The following is a 21,844-nucleotide window of genomic DNA, read 5'->3' as shown; positions in this document are numbered from 1 at the left end:
AATGAGAATGGTACTGAATTCCAGGGCCACCCGTGCCTCAGTACAATGCACAAAAATGTACTTTCCAAGGATTTTTTTCTTCCCGATGTACCCGGTGATGACCAGAAACAGGATATACAGCAGTGGTTCTCAAACGTTTGTATTGGTGACCCCTTTCACACAACAAGCTTCTGAGTGCACCTCCCCTTATAAAGGAAAAACACTTTTTTATATTTAACACTGTTATAAATGCTGCACGCGAAGCAGGGCGTGGGGGTGGAGGTGGACATCTCGCGACCCTCCCCCCCCACCTAATAACCTCATGACCTCCAGTTTGAGAACCCCTGATATACAGGGAGGACTAAAGGTGGAGGAAGAGAGATCTCTGCATACTGACCATTCCTCTGTATGTACCCATGGTGATAGAGAAAGAAGAGCTCACTAATTGGAGCGGTTGTGACCAGGCTTGTCGAGAGAAATGTGGGGCCCCAGTACATCGTATTGACTGGGACCCCATCCTCCCCCATTTCACTTTATTTAAACGGATGTTATAGACATTTTGGGAGCCCCTCATACCTCAGGGCCGATGTACCATCGCCCTCTTTTTCCTCCTCACTCATCAGCCCTGGCTGTGGTCATGGGACATTGTTTGGTGATACTGTTTTACGGTACATCTACATCTCACGTTGATGGGCTGCAGCGTGGGCAAGGGGGGGAACATGTGAAGAAATGGCTCGGCAGGGAGTTAGCAACTCCAAAGACGCTCACTGACAGCCAAGCAAATGTCTGCGTGGGGAGCTGGGTTAGGGCACCTCTCTGGTGCTTTCATGTGGATTTGACCAGACTGAGGAGTCCGTTGAATGTGAAAACAGAGCAGGCTGCGAGGGAGGGTGGGGTAAGGCCCTGAAGTTTCAAAAGTTAAAAGCACTTTTAATTTCCTGCATTTTAGAAGATGCACAATCCAATCTATGAGGTAACATTTACCCGTCCTTCCCTGCCAGGAAAGATTCTACTTTCCCTCTCCCCCCTGGGGGAGAGGAGGTGACAGTTGGGCAGGGGCCGAGAGTTGGGGGGGGGGGGGGGAGGGGAAGAGATTTTCTCATTGTGCGGGGGGATAGAAAAATAACCTCTTATGGTCCCTTCCAGCCCTATGGTTCTATAATTTCTATCGAAGTGCCAGATTAATGAGGAATTTCTAATGCTAAATCCCTTGCCAAGTTCATTCCCATTGTACAACTTGCTTTCCTACTGCTGCCTGAAACAAGATCACCTTACCTAGGTCTCTCCACATGCCCAGCCCCTGCTGTATAATTCCCATAATGTCAAGCATAATTTCAAAGCCATCTGACTGCCAGGAATTCTCCACAGAATCATGGAAGGGAAAGAATGTGAGATGGGGGCGTCAGATGGCAGTCAGACCTCCTCCGCCCACGGCCCATCCTCCTCCAACAACAAAACACTGACTGTCATCTGAAACCAAAGCAAGTCCTCCAGCCAGAGGCTCTTTTCCTAAGAATCCCAAGCAGCTGATGTCCGTAAGTGATTGCATCCCTTCTGTAGGCCTCCAACAAATTTCAGTAACTGCAAGACACAGCATTTCCTTCCAGAAAGCTAGTTTGGGAAGCATATCAAAGTAGTAAAAGACCGAACAACTGAAACTACTGTACACAAAACCCAGCAGAAGTATGTTAACAATGTAAAGCGAAAGGCTGAAGCCTGTTCTAGCTGTAGAAGCTCTGGTGCAATGAGACTTGATTAAACGCTGATAATAGAACTGGAGAAAGGTATTTGGACATTTCTTTCTCTTTCTGCTTACAGGAAAGGACATTGTAAAGGGAGGAGAAAATGCTGACCTCAATGCAATGAGTGCTATCAACTGCGGTAATGGGTCCAAGCCGCTCTGGGAAGAAGAATCATTGCATTATTTTATCTGCATGCTTAATTGGAAAGCTTGGATTCCAAAGGGTTAATTCATAAATTATTTCAGCTGTCCCAAACTCTTGCTTTTCTCTTTTGATATCCAACCACATTATTTTAAATCAAATAGAAAGGTTTAAGACAGACTACTCGGATAAACTCCGCAAATAGAAACATTTATTTTACATAATTTATATTTCCTTGGATATAGAAAACAAGAGCTTTAGCTGCTTTTTTGAGAACCTAGCTTTAGCTAATGTAGGATTCTTGCTACTAGTCAAGTTATTTTAAGGCACATGTTCAGTTTACAGGGAGAGTTCAAATAAAAACTAGCACTGCTAGAACAATCCTTCATACTGCCTTTTTAGTTGCTTATTTGGATTTACATGGGAGAAGAGAGAGGAGAGGAGAAGGGAGGTTACATAACCAATGAACAGTAGAGGTCAGAGCGAGGCTGATCCATGAGTAAGATGGAGCCCATGCTCCAAGAGAGACTGTGGACGCTGCCACTAGTTATACCACAACATCAATGAATTAAAAACAATCCCATCAGCTCACAAGAGTCTGAACGTGTCTCCCAACTGCCACCAGACTCAAGCCCATAATTATTTTATTTAACATAAATAACAATTGACAGTTGGATTTACCTTGGTAACTCAGCATCACAGTTTAAAGAGGACATCAAATCTAGCTCAAAGTGAAAAATAAAGATGACAGGGGATACTTACAGCATATCAGGACAGTTGTCTGGTTTCTCCAATAAGCCTCCCTCCATCACGAAGCGAAGAACTTGCTCGTTGGACATGCCTTGGTATGGCTGCTCTGCTAATGTTGCAATTTCCCAAAGGACAACACCAAAGGACCTGGAAAACAATTACGACTTAAAAAGTGTTACGCAAACAAGCAAGATTTTGGTTTAGAATATGGGGAGGAATTTTCTTAAAAAAACCCCCACCAACTTGACTGCTCAAGATACTGATAACATGATAAGAAAACTTTCACTGCTAAGCCATCATTATAACTCTGAGTTGGTGGTGACCAAAAGCTGTTGACATCGGATAACTACTTGGTTGCTCAATGTTAATGAGTTTGGTGGGATCTGTCTTGGCTCTGCATCAACAAAAGCCATCACTGTTCTTGACTCTAACTAGCAGTCTAGCTACTTTGTCAGCATAAGTGCCAGGTGGTGAAATGGCAAGGAGAATGGACCCCGTTCTCATCTCCACTGGTAGACCTTCTAAGTTCAGATGTAAGGTGCATTTGTGGGAGGGGGTGTAGAGGAGACAACAGTGAAGAGACTTGCACTGTTGCTGCTCACGTCCCGTTTCTGTGTGTAGAGGATGTGTGTGTCCAGGGCTGTCCAGCAGACAACCCTTCACTAAACTCATTATAAAAAGAACCTTAAAATAGTGTAACTCTTTTAGCATAACAATTACATTTGAATATAAAACTGCTGCAGTGACAGATGAGGCTGAGCCTGAAAGGCCACTGAAATGATGAGTGCAACCCTGACATGTGGAAAAAAAAACAACAAAAAACCCCCAAAACAAATCAGGACATTTCTTCTCTCTTATATTCATGTACTTCTGGCAAATGGGGAAAGAAAGGGAGCTCAGGAAGACAAGCATGTAGAAGCATAGCCCTCCTCTGAAGGCAGCTGCTTTTTCCCTTTCATTTTGTCTGACATGCTTCAACAACAGAAACATTAAACAGTAAAAAACCCTGAGTTTTTCCCACTGCAGCCATGACATGGCTACCTATTAAAATGTATGCTGCTAAGCCTGCAAATGCCATATGGTTTGTTCTCCATATAAAAACTTGCTTGTGGCACAGGAATACTTTTTGGTTAATACTGGTTTCCCCATTTGTCACTCTGCTTTAGGTTTTCCCATGTGCCAACTTACAGACGCAATGCAAACAACAAGACATATCTGAGACATGACAGTAACCAATGTAACTCGCTTGCTTTAGAGTAGATGTGGGGAAGATGCCTGGATCTGTTTAATCATATAGGATGCAAAAATGTACATCTTTCCGGGCCTCTTGCACCAAGAGCCAACGCTGAGCTACGAAGATCGATTTAGAACGTTTAAACCATCTTGGGAAGATCAACTGTCCTTTTGCAAGATACAGGGAACCTATCTACAGATCTGCAAAAGGACAGTAGGAGAAAGGTGCTGATCTTAGTAGCGTGAGCTGTTCATTAGGTAATAGAGACCAGAATAGTTATGATTTAGAAGCACTTGTGAAAAATGTCACGTTTCTTTTCCATGACAATCTTACCCAGAACTAAGCAGCTCATTCATGTAATTACAGATAAAATTTAACATTTTTTAATGCCCGATATGCCTACAGAAATTTTCTTAAATTGTCTGTTTAGTAAACTAACATGAGATCAAGATGGACAATAGTATCAACAATCTCTACAGGATTGAAGCGTCATCTCATTTACACACTGTTGAGCAGCAAAGAAGAACAATTCTATGCTTTCAAAATCAGATCCTTGTTTTCACCACTATTGCACCCAGCCCAACTTGTTATAGGGAAGCAAGGATGTGTGGGCTAGTAGTAAGGTTTGTGTTGTGAAAATAGGAGTTCAGTATTATTAGGCGGTTATGGTAGAGTGGTTTCACATCTCAGGTTATCCACTGTATCTAAAATGGGTTCTTGTTTAAACCAGAAATGTCTAAAAAGTGTTTTGCAACTATGCAGTTACACTTGGAACAAAACAAAACAAATCTCTGCTCCACTTCTTGGTGCCTTACTGCTATTCTGATAGCCACAGGAAAGAGGCTACTGAGTTTATTTCCTGAGTGCTACTACAGCACTAGCCATTACATTGCAAGGAACAAACCTGCATTGCTCCTTTAAAATAGTTTAGCAGATCTAACAGAAATTGTACATGGCAAAGACCTATCATACAGAAAGACACCTTGTGGCTCTGGATCCCAAAAGGTACTGCATTAATTTTAAGATCTTGGCCCTCTCCTTGCAGCCCAACAAAAAGTCTTCCCTAGTTACCTCATTCCTCAGTCTTTAAGAACAATAACAAAGTGAATTACCAAACTAAACCCTCGCCCTTCAAACCCTCCAGACACATCTTTACAGTTTGCCATTTCACCTGACACCTATAAATCCTGATGTCTGGCCATGTACAGTTTTCTCATTTTGACATTTGGCTTCTAAAAATGGCATCTAAGAATGTGGAACCTGATGTCACAATATACTACCAAAAAGGCAGAAATATAGTCTCAGTATTTTCATTTTTTTGGAAGCAAGAAAAATACCCACCAAAAAATAGCCAAACAATATTGTTTTTATGAAGCAACTTCAAAGCCTGAACACTGAAAAGGAGAAGTCTTTAATGTATAGCATCTGGTCTGCTCTCTATGTTATTTAAAACAGACTGGAATGGCTGTTTTACTCACAAGCAGATCAAATAACAAGACACTGAGTATTTCATGACAGTGATAAGTTGGACTTCAATGCTTTTGAGATGTTCAAAGTTTAAATCTGTTGAATTTAATTATTTTGGATATGTGTGGTTGAATGCGCGGGTATGAAATATACTCAGTCTATTGATACACACTGTGTACACAGACACACACCACTATATTCCCCATATTTAACCATTCCTTCATATCTTGACTATTACACCTGCAAAGAAGGATTTAGAAAAACGTTTAAGTTGTTTCTAGCATTAGACATTAAATAATCCCGAAAGAAATATTTTAGAAAGGTAATAAATATTCACAGAATCATAGGACAGGAAGGAACCTCAAGAGGTCATCTAGTCCAGTCCCTTGCAATCATGGCAGGACTAAGTATTACCTAATCATCCCTGACTGTGTTTGTCTAACCTGCTCTTAAAAATCTTCAATGATGGAAATTCCACAACCTCCGTAGGCAATTTATCCTGGTGCTTAACCACCCTGACAATTGGGAAGTTTTTCCTAATGTCCTACCTAAACCGCCCATTGCTTCTTGTCCTCTCCTCAAAGGAGAAGGAGAACAATTTGTCTCCCTCCTCTTTGTAACAACTTTTTATATACTTGAAAACTGTTATATCCCCTCTAAGTTTTCTCTTCTCTGGACTAAACAAACCCATTTTTTTCAGCTTGCCCTCATAGGTCATGTTTTCTAGACCTTTAATCATTTTTGTTGCTCTTCTCTGGACTTTCTCCAGATCTTTCTTGAAATGTGGTGCCCAACGGTGATGAACTATTCCCCAAAGGTCATTTCTTTCTCTGGGTGAGTGTCATAATTTTTATAATATTTCTATGCTCTAAAGTTCCTCTTGTAAGAGCCGTAGTATGGTACCACACAAATGACAATTTCTATTTTTACAAGCAGAAGTCTGTTATGCCAAAGAAATAATCTTTTTTTTAAGGTTGGTCTTTTCCAGCCTCATCTTTGGTGATTTGCTTTCCCCCTCCACTTCTTTTGCAGCTGCCGCTAAGATACCTATGTTTTGGGATTACATGGTTGTGCCACTGTTGAAGTGAAGTAGTGTTTGTTTAACCTTGCTTTGGATTGAGTAATGGATTATATAGCTCTACAGTGATGCCTATTCTCCCTCTGCTCCTCACAACACTGCTGTGGTAAAGAATCACACACTTGTTTTGTGCCACTGATGTTTAAATGGCAGAAGTGGCTGCATTTTAAGCACTCATAAAACTTTCTGAAGTGGTATTTCTAAGGACACTGATATGCGGCAGTTAGATAACACATGAGCGCACACCTCGGCCAGTTTGCATGTATTTTAGCACTAATTTACTTCTGATGATTAAATTCATGTCTTGTCTAGAATTTTTGTCTGTCATTTGGGTTTTGTTCAAGCAATATGCAGTTTACGTGGTAGTTTTAAAGAGAAAAGCTAAGCAAGTGGAATGAGCTGGATCATTTATTTACCAAGGTGTAAGAACTGATGAACTATAGTCAGTCCTTGATGTAAGTGACAGCTGAGAACCACTGGTGGATTTAGAAATTATTGGTTGGCAATAAGAATAGGTCAAAATCATGTTACTCTGCTCTTCAATCTAGACCAGCTCAATTCCAGATGGTTCGGTGTGGTTAGGTTTTATGGATAATATATTAAACTGAAGTTCTGTCTACTCTGTGAGGCCTTCACTGGTCCCAAAATACTTTTTTTTGTGTGTAATAAGAGTAAGATTGCTAGCAATCCACTCCTTTATCATGTTAGCTGGTTGTCATCCTCTACCCAGAGGAGGCTGTTTTCAGGGGTGCTATTTATGTACCTAAGTTGTAATAAAAGGTGCTATAGGAATGCAACTATTACTGCATGTACAATAACAACACGCGGTTAAAATGGCAAATTTAACTTTTACAGTGATTGCTTTTCCCTACAGTAGTTAGAGGATTTGGCTGGATTCAGTCTGTGTCATTTCTAAGCAATACACATTTTCATAGGTTGAAGGGTTAGTAGCTTTATAAAGAAGTTATTAACTATGCCAAAAAACCCCTCTTGCTTTCCTTTGTCATAACTTCAATGATAAAACTTTCACTCAAAGCTGATGCTGCGTAGAACTGCAATCCACTGACTGCAAAACGTCCAAGCTGTTTAAAAACCATATAGTTTACTACTTAAATAATTTTTCTACCAACTTCCAGACATTTGGAGACAATCAACTGCCAATTCTGTAACACACCAGCTGTAAAACTTCTTGCTAGGAAGGCAGAGAAAACAAGAAAGACTTAGAAATGTAGGTTTGCCAGTACATATTATAATCTTGCCAAGCCCTCCATTTACTTTCAGAAGCTGGGCACCTATCCTCAAACTTTTGAGAAAGAAAAAAAAAAGTTATTCCCAGAGTATTTTTTTTCTAAAAGGCATATTTTGATTTCCCCTGTACAGCTCTATTATTAACTTCATGGGCATGGCTATTATGCAATTTTTTTTCTTTAAAGGATCTTGTAGTATTGGAGTGAAACAGTATGAAAAAACTAAAGGGGAAAATACATAACGGATGATTCCAAAGAATAGGTCAGTGCACTCTAGCTTCTGTACTTGCTATGTAAGAAAACAGAGATACGTACAAAGAAGAATTTGATAAGAATCAGGTCAAAGAATCTGAGTGTATATTTGACACCTTTCAATGCTTTTCTCAGAGGAGGAGGACTGGAAATGACCAAGTTGCTTTTCTGGGTAAGTGTAGTCAATAGGCCACAAATTTTTGCTGTGAGTGGTTGATTCCCTATCCCTGAAGGAAGCACATATCCTCTCCAATCTCCGATTATACCTTCAGTCTCAGACAGACACCTTTTAATGAGAGCTATGCATGCATCTGAGAACAGAATATGGGATAAAGGGTTTTGGATGGACAATTTGCAATGGGGACGGCATAAACCGAGTGACTCGTGGTCAGTAAAATAGGCGGGGAAAAAGCAGAGCCTTTGAAGACTTAGTAGACCTTAGGTGCTTGTTTTTATCCATAAAAATCTGATGGAGGCTAGAAGAAGAGTATCTAAACTGTTTTTAAAAGCCCCTGTTTTGTTACCAGACGTCTGAATGTGTTGTGAAGACTCCATCCTTCAGTGACTCTGGGGACATCCAGCGGACAGGAAGCAAACCTTTCCCTCCTTTCCGATAGTAATCTGTCTCGTAGATATCTCTGGTCATGCCAAAATCTGGAAGATAGGGGAATAAAACGCATGTGTCTACAGGCCAGGATAATTAACATGTCCCAAAGAACTTGCCCAACCAAGAATCACTGCTTCAACACAAAGTATTTGTGAGCATAATGGTTTACCTCAGGGTTTGGTCTCACTCTCACTGAAACCAACAGGAATCTTCCCATTGATTTCTCTGGGAACAGAACTGGGTCATGAGTAGGTTTGAGTGATTGCGTTTATAGGAGTTCTAGGAGTACTGTAGGGTCAGGGCTAGCATTGCACAGCTCAATGGAAGAGCAAGAACAGTTCCTGCCTACTGTAGGGACAGCTCTGGCCAGTGCCTTCAGTTTATCACGTTCAGTTTATCACAAATTCACACTCGAGATAAAATAAGCAAAATTATTTTTTCAATATATCTACATGATGACAAGCTGGGCTCTTTGTATGCTGAACTCTGATTCTTTTCCCCCTAAAAATCCAAGAAGAAACTTGCACTTTTTACCAAATCACTTTTATCTCATGACTTCAAGTGGTTTTCATTTTTTGGAGATAAACCCCTTCTCCCCACAAAAGCTAATTCAATTTCCTTTCATATCTTCTAGTTCAGAGCTCATGAAAGACTATGCTGTTCCTTCCCAGAAAGCTCAAGTAGGTAAGTGTTGAACTTGGACCAAATCCCTGATAGTGAAAACTCAGATGGACTTAACTATGAGCACATTTAAGTGAGTCCTCAGGTGGAACATATTCATCCCCCAGAATCAAATACTTGGCTTAGTAACAATTTAAGGAAATTAAGGTGCCTTTTTCAATGCTAACCGTAGGATTATACTCCCGTTTCATCTGAGTTTAAGGGGTGGGGAACAAAGAAAGAAAAAGCACCTCCAATTTTTACAGTGAAGTCTTCAGCCACCATGCAATTCCTTGCAGCGAGATCCCTGTGCACAAATTTGTTGGCGTTGAGGTATGCCATGCCGTCAGCAATCTCTCCTGCCATCTGAATCATCTTCTTCAGAGTTGGAGGAGACTGGCCTGGGTTATTCTGAGCAAGAATAAGTAGACAGAAGTGTGAGGCGAAGGGAAGAAATTGTTTCCACTTCAAAAACTGCAACATGCATTTCTTAATCAGATCAGCAGAAGTCAGTCTGACACGACACCAGGACCAGTCTGAACAAAAACTTATGATTATGAAGACCATAGCATCTGCTTAGTGGGAAAATCATGTCTTCTCTCTCCACCCACATAAAGCTTGGTTACAATTAGCTCCTGTATAGCAGCACATTCTATTTTGGGAAATACAAACAAGTTTTGCTTTAAACTGGTCATTTTTGCTATTAAAGTTCTCCTAAAAGTTTGAAGAAATAACCTTCTTGCGTTACTTCAGAATTCTATACTGAGTGCGCTACTATCAGCATAAACAAAACAGAAAATGTTACAAGATACTGTTAAATTATTTCTCCTGACGTGACGCCTCTTGAATTACTTACATATTCCTGCAAAAGGGGAAAAAAAGCCATTCAGATAATTTTCATAAAATAGATTTGCTCATGATCAACTAAAGGTATATGCAGCTTTTACTACCATAGCTATTAGCTGTACTATGCTGGAAGGCAACATTTGAGATGGTTGCATATACCTCAGCACATCACACTGTGGTTTAACATCTGCCAGTGCAAATTTGACTAAGACTTATACCTCCAGCTACAAGATAAGCAGTGTTGGATAGTGGGTTGAGCAGGAAAGTAGAAGGCAGAACTCTTGAGCAGAAAAAGTAGATCAAATCACTAAAAACTTTCACTGTGTGTGTGGGTGGGGTGGGTGTGTTAATGATACTTATCTATAGTTGATGGTGTTTGGGTTTATTATGATTGTTCAGCACTTTCAAAATGTGTGTCACATGTTTATCATTATGAGTCTCTCCACTCCTTCTCTGGGAACCCTTCCAAGTTCCCCAATTCCTAAATGGAACAGCTCTCACAGCAAAGGACCTACAGGGATGGATCTAAGGAAACCTGGAAAAATTCATCCATCTGAAGGTATGCAATCATTATACCCTACTGACAGCAAGGGCCAATGTAAGCTGGAACCCTTTGTGGAAGGGCCATGACTGTGTGGTGAAATCAGTGGCTCAAGAACTTGTGGCAGTAAGTCAGGAAGGAGCCAATCCACTGCATCTCTCCAGAACAATTAGTTAAGTATGAGAAGCACTGTAAGATACAGTAACTCCTCACTTAATGTCGTCCTGGTTAACATTGTTTCATTGCTGATCTATTAGAGAAACATACTAATTTAAAGTTGCGCAATGTTTGATTACAGCGCTGTTTGGCTGTAGGGGCTTGGAACGAGGGTGGGCCGGTAGCCCCCCCATCAGCTCTCCCCCACCCCCCCACCAGCGCCTCCCGCCTGCCAGCAGCCCTGTGGATCAGCAACTTCCCCTCTCTGTCCCAGCACCTCCCGCTCGCAGCAATCACTTTTCAAGGTTGGGGGAACAATAAATCAGCATACAGAAGAGAAAAACAAACTAGGCAATACTCTTTTTCGGTCATTCTCTTGTTTATATCATCACTGCTCCCTGTCTCCAAAGTCTACTGAATTTCGTTTCTTTCGCTCTTGATAAGCTCTCTAATATGACCCAGGACCTGTACCTTGATAAAAAAGCCTTGGTCTCAGTGCTCAGAAGCTAGCCCAATCTTCATGTAATCCACATTCCCATTGAATGATGGGGTACAGAACAGCGTTTTTTAAGAACCCGCCTTTTGTTTCATAAAATGCCCTTCGTTTTACACTAAGTTTCATTTACACAAACCAGGTGTTTGCTCTCTGTTGCTGTAAATTATTTACATCACAAATGCTGCATTGTGAAATTGAGGGTCACAGAAAAGTGCTGAGCACGTTTTATACACGGCCAACTTTAATTTGAGCAGGAAGTGACCTCTAACGTTCTTTCCTAACCTTTCGGACCCTGTAATGTACGTGAGTGATTTTATCTATTAGACTGACAGGGCTGAATATTAAACATGAGCATGACTAAATATTAGTGTTTATTGCAAAGTGCTCATTCATAATTTATGTCAAAAACAAAGGGGCAGCATGTAGGGCTTCATCCAAGAGCAATTACCCTGCTTGTGCATTTTTAAAATGATTGTCCTGTTTTGCAGCTTTATCAAGAGTCAGATTAGGCAAGAAGACTTAATTCAAACCTGAAAAACAGGCACTTAGTGACACAGAGGTGGGACAGAAGTGTGCTATTGTACACATTCTACTATCCCCATGAAAACAGCTCTTTTGGCATAAGGAGCAGCAGATCACAGAACAGCTGGAGTTTCATTAACAGAGCTCAAAGAGAAAAAAAGATAATTGCGAGAAAGAAGATAAATTTCATTCTGTATAAGTATTTAACTCCTTAAAGGCACAGGTTGGACACAGGGGAGTGAGCAAAGAGTAGCAGGAACTCAGAGAAGGTTCTGAAGAGCCCTGGGCATGAACACCCCGGAAAAGACAGCAATGAATTGATGAAGCTGATTGCTCAGTTACTGGCCTCCTATTATAGCTAGTAATGAAGGTTAGCTGCCAGCAGGGCAAGTAAACTAGGCACCACACTTAGTTCACAGATTAAAAAGAAAAAAGAATGAGGGAAATTATGGGACACAATGAAGATACCAGTTGGCTTTAACACGAGGAGTGAACTGGAGCTAGTCCTGGATTTCTGCAATGGTCTCTTTTTAAATAATGTGTAATTTAACAAAGACAGGCCCACAACCTTTAAAATAAATGGGGTGGAGGAAAGAAGATACGATAAAAATGAGACACACAAAAAGGTCTGCAGAAACCTGCTAACCTACGCATCAGAAAGCCAGGGGTATTGCGTACTAAAGCACAGACCACTGAGGCTCAGCAGCTGTGCCAAGCCAGTACACGTAACTGGGCCAATGTTCGGGAGGAAGGTTTACATCAGAAACCACTGACAAGGACAGCTACTCTCAACAAGGCAGGAGACTGACAGCATGGGCAAGTTTGGTGTGTTGAACTCATTACCTTTTCTTGCAAGTGGAGGAAAAAAACCCCAACCTACATGCTCACCTCTGTGTCCGGCCGCAGAGATCTCAGATAACTCTTGAGATCCCCGCGTGTCATGAGCTCCATGATAACCAGTGTTGGTTGGCCTTGAGAGACGACTCCAAGCAGCCGCACCTGAAAGGGAAAAGTTAAGATTACCCAGCAGATATGTTAATTATTACTGGGGAAATTATTAACCAATTAAAAGCCCAATTATTAACTGGGAGTGGCCCCTGTCTGGAACCAACACCCACAAATCTTGGGAAGAGTTTCAAAAAGATTTTGATCCCAACTCTGTGGCAGCAGCCATTCCTATTAACGCATTATCATGACGCACATCGTGAGAGCCGTGTGATGAGGAAGCACTTTCCTTTAGCATGCTGCCTTAAGGAGGTCTTGACTCTTGGTATCATGGAGTCAATCAAGCCTGGCACCTGATACCATCATGCCAGTAACTATAGTTACGTTAAGGGAAGCTATGCTCAATTTCAAGCAACTTACCACATGATGACAATTGAACTCCTTCATGACTGAGGCCTCGTTTAAGAACTCTATCCGTTCACGCATGCTTGCAGACTCATTGACAGTTTTGATGGCCACTCTAGTTTCTGGCTCGTCCTTCACCACTCCCTTAGCTATTCCCTCGTAAACCATTCCAAAAGAGCCCTGCCCAAGCTCCCGGCACATGGTGATCTTCTCACGGGGCACTTCCCACTCATCCGGAACATACACTAGAGTGTGAGAGAACAGACAATGATATTCCACACATAGTTGTGGAAATGGGGAGAAGACTTGTGGCTTCAAGATAAAAAACCCCAACCATGAATTATGAGTAGCAAAATGCACACAGCATGAGGACATAAGTATCAAGCTACATATGCAATTGTTTCCATGTTCTTTCCCAGACAGTTTACCTACCTTAGGTTTTTATATAGCACCTAAAGACTCAAGATTTTTTCTTCCCTCTTTGCAGAAACCCCAGCCGTAGCAGTCAAAGGAACAAGCTACAGTCCCTAATAATGTCAGTGCTTTGTGTTGCCATCATGACTATCAAGCTAGCTCGCCTGAGATGACCTTTAGCAGAGGCCGTCAATTTCATGGCCAGTGTCAGTTCTATCTAGGATTGTGATTACTTGATTGTTACCAGCCTAAAGGATACACAAATCTTAAAGGATGGCGACTGTGGTGGAGAAAAGGAAGCATAACTATGGTGCTTAAATAATGGAAAATGACTAGGAAACAACTCTGTGCAAATTCAGTATACAAAACATGAGTTGTAAAGCACATCCCTCGGCCTGCGCCACTTCCCATAGCCCCCATTGGCCTGGAGCAGCGAACCGTGTCCAGTGGGAGCCACGATTGGCCGAACCTGCGGACACGGCAGGTAAACAAACCGGCCCGGCCCACCAGGGAGCTTACCCTCGCAGGCCACGTGCCCAAGGTTGCTGACCCCTGGCCTAGAGCTACAGAAATCTTTTTTTTTTTTTTTTTTAAATTGGCTCCCTCAAGTTCTATGAAAATCTTGATGGGGTTTCTTATGGAGGGGGGAGGGGTTGTGCTACTTACAGCTGCAAATATTTCACTTGAAGCAAATGGAACTTAAATCCGACGCAGGACTTCTCAATTTTATTTATTTATTTTAAAGTCATGACCGGCAGTCACTATGATGCCCCTTCTAACCTCTCCCCATCTTTAAAAGATGAGGTCCCTCAGCCCCCTAACTGCAGGGCATATACACGACAAAAGGGACAGAGGGGGCCCTAAAAGCCCAATACAGTATCTGACTTTGGGGCAAGGGCTATATCTCACTGTCCAATGGCACAGTGCTTAGCACAATGGGGTCCTCATCTCAACTTGGGTTTTTAGGTGCTACCAGAATACAAATATCTTGCTATATTTTGAGATGAGAATTTAAGAACAGTTACAACTATATAAAATCAAGTTGAAACTAGCACTAAAAAATTGTTTCATCAGCTAGAGAACAACCCTCTTTCTTTATATTACAGGATATGAACACAATGTTAACATATGTACTTGTTTCCACATACAATTTCCACCCGTGAAGTGTCTGATGGCTCACAGAAGTGTGTGGATGCATCTTCAAATGTGAAACATCTTTTGACTGTCTTATCGTTCTACAAATTCGAAGGGCCCGCAGTTTAATAAAGGAGTAACAACAACTAGTTTTAGTATTTAGGTTTGTTTTAAAACATCAGAGGCTTATATAGCCCACTATCAAAGAGAGGTTTTCATGAATTATTTTTCATTGCAGTTAAAACAACTGAACAGTAAGCGGATGAGAATCCAAAAGTGAAACTGCTCTGTCTAGTTTGACTGACTGAACAAACTGCAAGAAGACATTAAAAAAAACTTTTTAAAAATATTGTTTCAGTTTATTAACCGTGGTGGCATTATACATTTCCACTGACAGACTATCGATATGAGAGTAATATAGGTAAAGCAAGCTGAGATTTAGGTTGATTGTGTGGTATTATATCTCTGCATCTTTCAAAATGAGGCTTGACCTGATCTCACACAACAGAATATATTAAAGTAAAAGCATCAGAAGCTCAAGGCCACACTTACCATCAGAAGCACTGAAGTACTCAGGGTTCACAGAAGCATAAAGCACTCCATTGCCTAGTCGGTCACTGTTCCTGTTAAAACATTAGATGTATTTTTTTTCATCCTTAAAAACACAACTAACATTTCCAATCCTCCTCTTCCTTGGCTTTTTCACTATTTGCTCCACCACCTGTCCTGTTGCTTCTTACATGTGGCATGTGGAGGGGTTTTCGGACAAGATGAGAGAGGAACTGACTTTGTTAATCTAACCGAGTTCTTGTTCTACCTGCATATGCCAACACGGGCCATACCAACTTAGAAAATGGCCTGAACAGTCTTCATGGGAGACCCCTTCCCTCCCCAGCCCCCTTCCCCAGTTCTGTTCCAGTCCTCTTTACACCATATCTGCACCAGAATGAAGAATGAATATGAAAGGCTGTAACACGCTAGGTTCTCACATTTCTTTTTATGGGTGAATGTAAACACAGATTCCAAGGCCAGAAGGAACCACTATGATCTAGTCTGACCCCCCCTATATAACACAGGCCATGCAACTTCCCCAAAATGATTCCTAGAGCATATCTTTTAGAAAAGTATCCAAAAGCTCTTCCCCCAGGACTGATTATATGATGATGTGCCATGCAGGAGATTTGTGCTCAGGATCACTCTTGGGACTCCATGCTTCCCAACCTGCAGGAGATTAGGTGGGTTTGGGATAGTCTTGATTTTAGGAAACATGCTACATGCAACCTATTTTATGGTCCAGTTCTGGCAGATTAATAAACTATCATCAAGCCTCTGCAAACGTGACCAAACATTTCATTCCCTGGGCTGGAGCAGGCTTGGGATGAGCTGGCAAGGTTTGTACAAGATAAAGGTTGGGTGAGAGAGGGGTGTTAATCAGCAAACCTATAATGCCAGAATAAACAGTGCCACTAAAAACTATCGATCTGGTACAGATAGAGATTTGGTAAATGCTATGTGTAAAGTGAAGGTAAACATTTTCAGGAAATACAAGCAGTCCTTGACTTTACAATGTTCGATTTATGACCAACGGCACTTACGACTTTTCTGAATGGACACCCTGATTCGACTTACGGCAATTGGTTTCGACTTTATGACGCTCGGTCCCGCAATAGAGTGGATTGCGGTTCCGAGTTACAATTTACGACGCAATTTTCAGGAACCAATTGTGTCGTAAGTCCGAGGAGTGCCTCTATATCTGAGGTGGGAGAAGGGATTAACGTAAATCTCTACATGCAAAAAACAGCCAAAGCTTATTTAAACGTTGGTGCAAATTCTAATTTTTCCTTTTCTTCATTAAAAAATGTTCAGCAGTTGTGAAGAGGCTACCGAGATATGAAATACCAAGTATGTTCACTTGGATTGACTATAATCTGTCCAGCAAATAAGGTTTTGTGGTTTCCAAAGTGATTCAAATAGTTGGCTAAACCAGAGACTATAAGGTTCTATTTTTGCTATCATTGTCCCAATGGAGATACATCCCCAAAAGACCATCCCACCCCAACTTTCCTTCCTCTCAAGCTCAGCATGGTAATGAAAAGCCTCTCCACAACTCCCTTAGCAGACAGATGCTCATTAGTAACTTGAAACATCATCTCCGGATAAGAGAAAAAATTGCTTTAGTCTATCCTGTATGGTCCTCCAAACACCGCTTTGGTTTCAAATTCAAACTTTCCCTTTGGGCATTGAGTTCAAAATGAACATTTCCTCCCAGTTTATTCACGAGTGTACGCAAGATCTCACCTCTTTTTGTTAAAGACGTACAGCATTATTAGCAAACCTCCAACGATTAGCAGCACCGCAATGGGGAGCACAATTATCAAATGCAGGAAATTCCCATAGTCTGCCGCTGAAATAGACAAGAAAACAGAATTCTTCCGTTGTTATAGAATTTCTACCACCATGAGCGTTTTCAGCCTACACAAGATATTGTCATAGTGCAAAATGAGAAAATTCAGTTTATCTGAAATGTAGAAATTTCTTCAGGAAGATTCCCTAACAATAAATGACTAGAGAATCAGAAATCTGAGAAAGAGGACAGCATTAAGATTGTAAAAGAGCAGTGTTCTGTTTAATTGAGTTTTGGTTTGACTAGGTATGTTTATGGTCTGATGTTCTTCTTTAAATGATTAATGCATGCTTATCCTTTTAAATCTATATATACACATCTATATATAAGGACAGCATGCACACAAATATTTTGTTGCTCCAATTTCACCTCAAAATTCTATCAAAATTTGTTTTATTACAAATGGGAGAAGAGGACACATGGGTATTTTGCCTGGCTATATTGAGGGAAATAAATGTATCTGCTTTGCAAATAAGCAGAAACAAAAGTAAGACATGCAGATGTAGAAGAATAAGATGAGATGTCTATGGTAGCCATAAAAGCACTGGGTGGAACGTGTTTTACACAGAAACAAATTGGTAAACAATTGCTTCATTTCCAGTATCACTACCTCCTCTTGCGTCAACATGTTGATCTTCTGTCAAAATGCCACTTGAGTTCCATAGTAGGAATAAAACAGCTAAAAATGAAATTGTAACAAAGTTCCATGCAAATAAACTCGGCTTCTTGTATCACATTAATGCACGCGATAGGTATTCCATATTACCACATGGGTTCCAGATTCCAATTCATAATACTGCTGCATGATTATTCCTAGCAGTACATTTTCACCCAAGATTAGTATACCACAGGGACAACATTTACTATTATTAATCTGTAGACACACTAGCCTATACATGTGTATACACATGCAAAACAGAACAGGACCTAGTCTCAAAAGGTACTTTTCATTCATATGCACTTTCCAATGAAGAGAATGCAGAACAGCTCCCACAGAAACATGCACAACTGAGGAAGTATATGGAGAACTTAAGAAGGATGTTTGAAGTCCCAATCATGCATGCAAACAACAGGAATAAGTGAGATAACTCAGGAAGTAAGTTAGTAACCATAGATAGTTTGACGCAACCTATAAAATTCCTCTTACGTTTGGGTTGTACATAGAAAGACACTGGTTCAGTCCATGATCCATTTCCAGCTAGAGAGGTGGCCTGAACTCTGGCAGAATAGTTTCCAGGGTTTAGATGAGTTAGTTTGGCTCCTCCAAACTTCCTGTATTCCTGTCTAGAAACACATTCCCGTTTCTCCTGAAAGAAGAAGAACGGCTTGTACTACATGTAAATATTTTTATACTTGTAATTGTCAGGAACTCAGTAAGGTCACAGATTTTGCTGGGCTTTGCATCACATTCATGATTTAAACTTGTTTTTTCAACTAAAATCAGAACAGTTCTCCCTTTGTGCAATTTAAGGATATTTGGAATCCAACAATGGTAAAAGCAAATAAAACAAGGGAAGGATTGTAACATATTGGCTAGAAATAGAGACTGAGAGCCGGGATTCCTTGTTTCTATTTCAAGTACCGCCACAGCTGCTGGACAAGTCACTTAAATCTTCACCCACCTGTAAATTTGGCATAATACTTAGAAATTGTCTCAAGAGATATGTTGCAAGACTCAGTATCTACAAATCCTTGGATGAACGCTGCTGCTAACAGCACTATTAAAATAAAGGGAAAACTTGTTGCTATACAATGACTGCCCTTACAAATTTGCTTATTTTGCTTTAGCAAATAGCAAAAATTTGTTTATTTTGCTTTAGCAAATAACGAATTGTTACATCAATACTGACCACTGTGCTGTATCTGTACTATTTAGTATTAAAAACTGTTCATAAGTATATCAAAGTCTACCATAAAAAGCAAAGCACCTTTATTTTTTTTAAAAAGTATTCAGCTTAACGGGAGAATTAAAAAGGGGGAAATTTGGGAAAGCATGGGAGGAATACAAAATTTAGTTGTATTTTAAGTATTAAATCCTAAAGGTCCTTTTTATTTTCTTTAAAATGAGTGATCTCATTAATAAAGCATCTCCTAGGCACATGGATCCCAAAGCACTCTACAAACTTTACACAAACAAAAATCACCCTCCCACCTAGAAAATGTGGGCTCATCCAGAATGAAATCAAGTAATAATTTTTTTTAAACAATGCACACCAACGCTTACTAATGTAGGAGATGAATTTAGCACGGGCACTGGAAGGTAATGCTCTGAGTCTTGTGAAACGTAGCACATGAGCTTCAATAACCACACGTGCCCAGGACCTCAGCTTTAAGTCGCTGAGACCCTTATACCGTGTGTTAAGCCGTTCAATAAATACCGATTCAAAAAACAAAACAAAGAAAAGACTACTGTATTCACACCAGGGTATTTCAATGGGACTTCCATCCAAGTATTGAATCAGTCTGACCCTCTACGCTGGTCGGAGTTGACCGGACAAAGAACAAACTACACGTGACATTAGTTCCAACAGAACCCCTCCTCCTCCCTCAAACAAACATGTCTTTGACCAATCCTCACCTCTCCGTGCTGCCCATATTTGATTTCATACATCAGTATCAATCCATTAGGGCTTACAGGTTCTGACCACTTCAGATAGATGGCATTATCTTCTTTGCCTTCCCACGTTACTGTTCCTGGAATGTTATCTGCTCCTTCTACAAAATAATTACAAGAGTCGATGTAACGCAAACAGCACTGCAGCCTGTCTGAATCTGAGACAACTGCTGGACGAAGCTAGGTGAAGAGATCAAAAAACAAAATTCCTAACTACTCCAGAGGCGCCAGAACAGCACAATAAATACTGTTCAAATCCCCAGAGAGCAAGGAGTAAGCACTTGAAGGCTTGTTGGAGAGATTAGTATTGCCTGAATAATACTGTTACAGCTGATGCAGTGCATAGGCCTAAAAACATCAGGACACAATAAGTAAGTGATCTAATATGAAGTACAGGCTGAAGAACTTAGTATAGTAGTGACTGGTTCTTTCTTCAGACCGCCACAGTACTCTCCATGGTAGTGAGTGAAAGTCATTCTGATCTAATGGCTGGAGAAGGCCCAAAGTAGCAGCATTAGGTGTTGCATCTCTGCAGAGCTACTTGCAGTATAGTGTCCACGTCACAGGATGCACAGACAGAGGCTTGTCAGAAACACAGACACAGGTTGGGGTCTGCACGGAGGTCAAAACAGGCTCCACTGTCACAGCGTCTGGATTGTCAGTGTAGGGACAGTATCTGCAATGTGTGCAGTCCCAGCTTATGATGGAGAGACATCAGTGCTCTTTGCCTTATCCCCAGTGCTTTTGGTTTCCGAAATTATTCAGCAGGCTGCCTGGGGACTATGAATACTGGTCCAGTCAAGCAATATATGCACTAGGTTCAAAAGCCCACATGATCACAAAGGTCCTCAATTCTGAGAATTCACAGGCTAAGAATTTAGGAATGTTTGTTTCCTTTTCCCTGAGCTCATGGATTTTCCTACTTACTTGAAATAAACAATACCTCTGCATTGTACAGACAATGGTTGGCTCTGGATTATGATAACATTTCCTTCCAGAAAGCCAAACCACTACCATTTTGCATCAAAAAGAAACCAGACATCTGGAGTTATGGCTGCATATGGGTTTATACTGAAATAAGGTCTTTTCTTCTCAGGAGATGAGCAATCTGTCTAAGTTGAAGCCTTACTCCAGTGATTGCAAACAGTTGTGAGAGTACCCAGTATTCCTTATTTGAGATAGGCTAGTTGTGTGCGATTGGTCATGAAAAGTGACACAATATTGTTTCCAGTCCCAGACTGGAGGAGTGCACTAGCATTCCGTGGCAGAGGAAACATTTTGTTTTCATGGCAAACACTCACACAAGTAAAACTCAAACATCTGTGACCAGGCCAAAGTGAACTGATTAGAAACTGCGAACAAATATCTATGGACTACAGCATGTCAGGAAAGGTATACTCAATCCTCCTGCATCAGGATGTCCTAGGGGCTCAGGAAACCATTTCCACTCCCTCCCTGCACCTGTCGACAGATTTGCAGAGTTATCTGGGCAGACAATGGGGATTATTTGCCTTCCTCTGCAGCAGTGAGCAGTGCCAAAGCTGGACCCTGGAGTTTATGGACTAATAGAAGGTGTTGATCCAGTAAGATAACATTTTACATAACTCTCACATTAAAAACAATGTTTATTTTTTGCACCAAAAAAAAAAAAAATCCTGAAAAAACCCTATTTTATATTTGGTTTTCAAAGCTCTCTCTCCCTGTGTGTATCTAAGATGCACTTTACTGCCCAGAAAACGAAATGTAAAGTTTGAAACTCTGGAGATCGTACCTGCAGGCATGGTTCTTGCAAAGACAAAGTTGGAAGCACTGCACCCAAGTGTCTCTGCTTCATGGTTGCAGCTGTGAATATCAATACGGTAAAGAGTAAAAGGCTGGAGGTGGGAGATGAGCGTCCTTTCCCGGCCCTCCACTTTGCTCTCATAGAATGGATATTCCATCTCGCTCTCCTCCACATCAGACACATTGGCGAAGTGATCTGGCACCGTTGTGTTCTTGTTCCTACTGGCAAGAGTGGTGTTTGCGATTCGGAACACATCCCTGCGCTTCCGGTCCGGTCTGCAGAGAACAAAGGGCAATATGTGGAAACAGGTCGTTTTAATGTATTAAACTTCTCAACTGATGGTCAGGGAAGGCAGAGAAAATTTTAAGTCAGAAAACACATATCTACTCAGCTTACAGATAGACAGAATATACAAATGAAAGAATAA

At 41.0% G+C, this 21,844-nt stretch overlaps 1 protein-coding gene across 4 annotated transcripts in view; it reads right to left on the bottom strand.

Annotated features, from left to right (window-relative positions):
• The window catches only part of IGF1R (insulin like growth factor 1 receptor), a 266,306-nt gene that overhangs the window by 13,534 nt on the left and 230,928 nt on the right, over window positions 1-21,844 (bottom strand). For 3 of the 4 annotated variants that reach the window (XM_044979704.1, XM_044979706.1, XM_044979707.1), the window contains 10 exons: window positions 21,406-21,692; window positions 19,599-19,735; window positions 18,168-18,327; window positions 16,915-17,020; window positions 15,169-15,239; window positions 13,084-13,313; window positions 12,607-12,717; window positions 9,409-9,568; window positions 8,415-8,544; window positions 2,625-2,759 (listed from right to left, as the gene is read on the bottom strand). In XM_044979704.1, coding sequence (XP_044835639.1) covers window positions 2,625-2,759; window positions 8,415-8,544; window positions 9,409-9,568; window positions 12,607-12,717; window positions 13,084-13,313; window positions 15,169-15,239; window positions 16,915-17,020; window positions 18,168-18,327; window positions 19,599-19,735; window positions 21,406-21,692 — 1,527 coding nt within the window. The remainder of the gene's footprint in view (window positions 1-2,624; window positions 2,760-8,414; window positions 8,545-9,408; window positions 9,569-12,606; window positions 12,718-13,083; window positions 13,314-15,168; window positions 15,240-16,914; window positions 17,021-18,167; window positions 18,328-19,598; window positions 19,736-21,405; window positions 21,693-21,844) is intronic. The other variant, XM_044979705.1, reaches the window with a different exon arrangement.

The sequence above is a fragment of the Mauremys mutica genome, chromosome 11 (assembly GCF_020497125.1).
Source record: "Mauremys mutica isolate MM-2020 ecotype Southern chromosome 11, ASM2049712v1, whole genome shotgun sequence".
Classification (NCBI taxonomy): Eukaryota; Metazoa; Chordata; order Testudines; family Geoemydidae; genus Mauremys; species Mauremys mutica.
This window is presented reverse-complemented; position numbering and strand designations above follow the sequence as displayed.